At 35.7% G+C, this 633-nt stretch overlaps 1 protein-coding gene across 1 annotated transcript in view; it reads right to left on the bottom strand.

Annotated features, from left to right (window-relative positions):
• Window positions 1-442: 442 nt before the first annotated feature.
• LOC116176267 overlaps window positions 443-633 on the bottom strand; it is a 3,274-nt gene continuing 3,083 nt past the window's right edge. The window contains exon 4 of the mRNA XM_031494752.1: window positions 443-499. Coding sequence (XP_031350612.1) covers window positions 443-499 — 57 coding nt within the window. The remainder of the gene's footprint in view (window positions 500-633) is intronic.

The following is a 633-nucleotide window of genomic DNA, read 5'->3' as shown; positions in this document are numbered from 1 at the left end:
AATTCTGACGAGATTCTAAAGAAACTCTGAAGTGATTGTAAATGGATTCCGGAGTCTGAAGAGATGCTGAAGAGACTCTGAAGAGACTCTGAAGACTTTGAAGAGATTCTAAAGAGATTCTGAAGAGATTCTAAAGAGATTCTGAAGAGATTCTAGAGATTTTGAAGAGATTCTGAAGAGATTATGAAGAGACTGTGCAGAAATTTTGAAGAGGTTCTGAGGAAATTCTGAAGAGATTTTGAAGACATTTTGAAGATATTTTGGGAAAATTTTGAAGAGAATAGATTTTGAAGAGATTTTAAAGTGATTTTCAAGAGATTCTGAAGAAATTCTGAAGAGATTCTGAAGAGGTCTTGAAGAGATTCAAAGGAGATACTGAAGACAGTTTTAAGGAAATCCGATCTAAGGAACTCTACAGGTCCCGAATTCTGGGGTTGAAGTGTCATGATTCGGAATCTAAATTCAAGAATCCAGGAAGTTCAGTAACTGGAGTCACAATCTAGAACCGAACCTTGAATAAAAAATGCAAGATCCACATAATATTAATTAAAGAGTGCCGTTTTTAAACCTCTAATACGAAGTTGATCCTGGAATTGAGGTTCCGAATCCGCAACGAAAAGACTAGGATCCTTA

Source organism: Photinus pyralis, unplaced genomic scaffold (genome assembly GCF_008802855.1).
Source record: "Photinus pyralis isolate 1611_PpyrPB1 unplaced genomic scaffold, Ppyr1.3 Ppyr1.4_LG7, whole genome shotgun sequence".
NCBI lineage: Eukaryota > Metazoa > Arthropoda > Insecta > Coleoptera > Lampyridae > Photinus > Photinus pyralis.
Note: the sequence above shows the minus strand (reverse complement) of the source record. Positions and strands in the feature narration are given on the sequence as shown.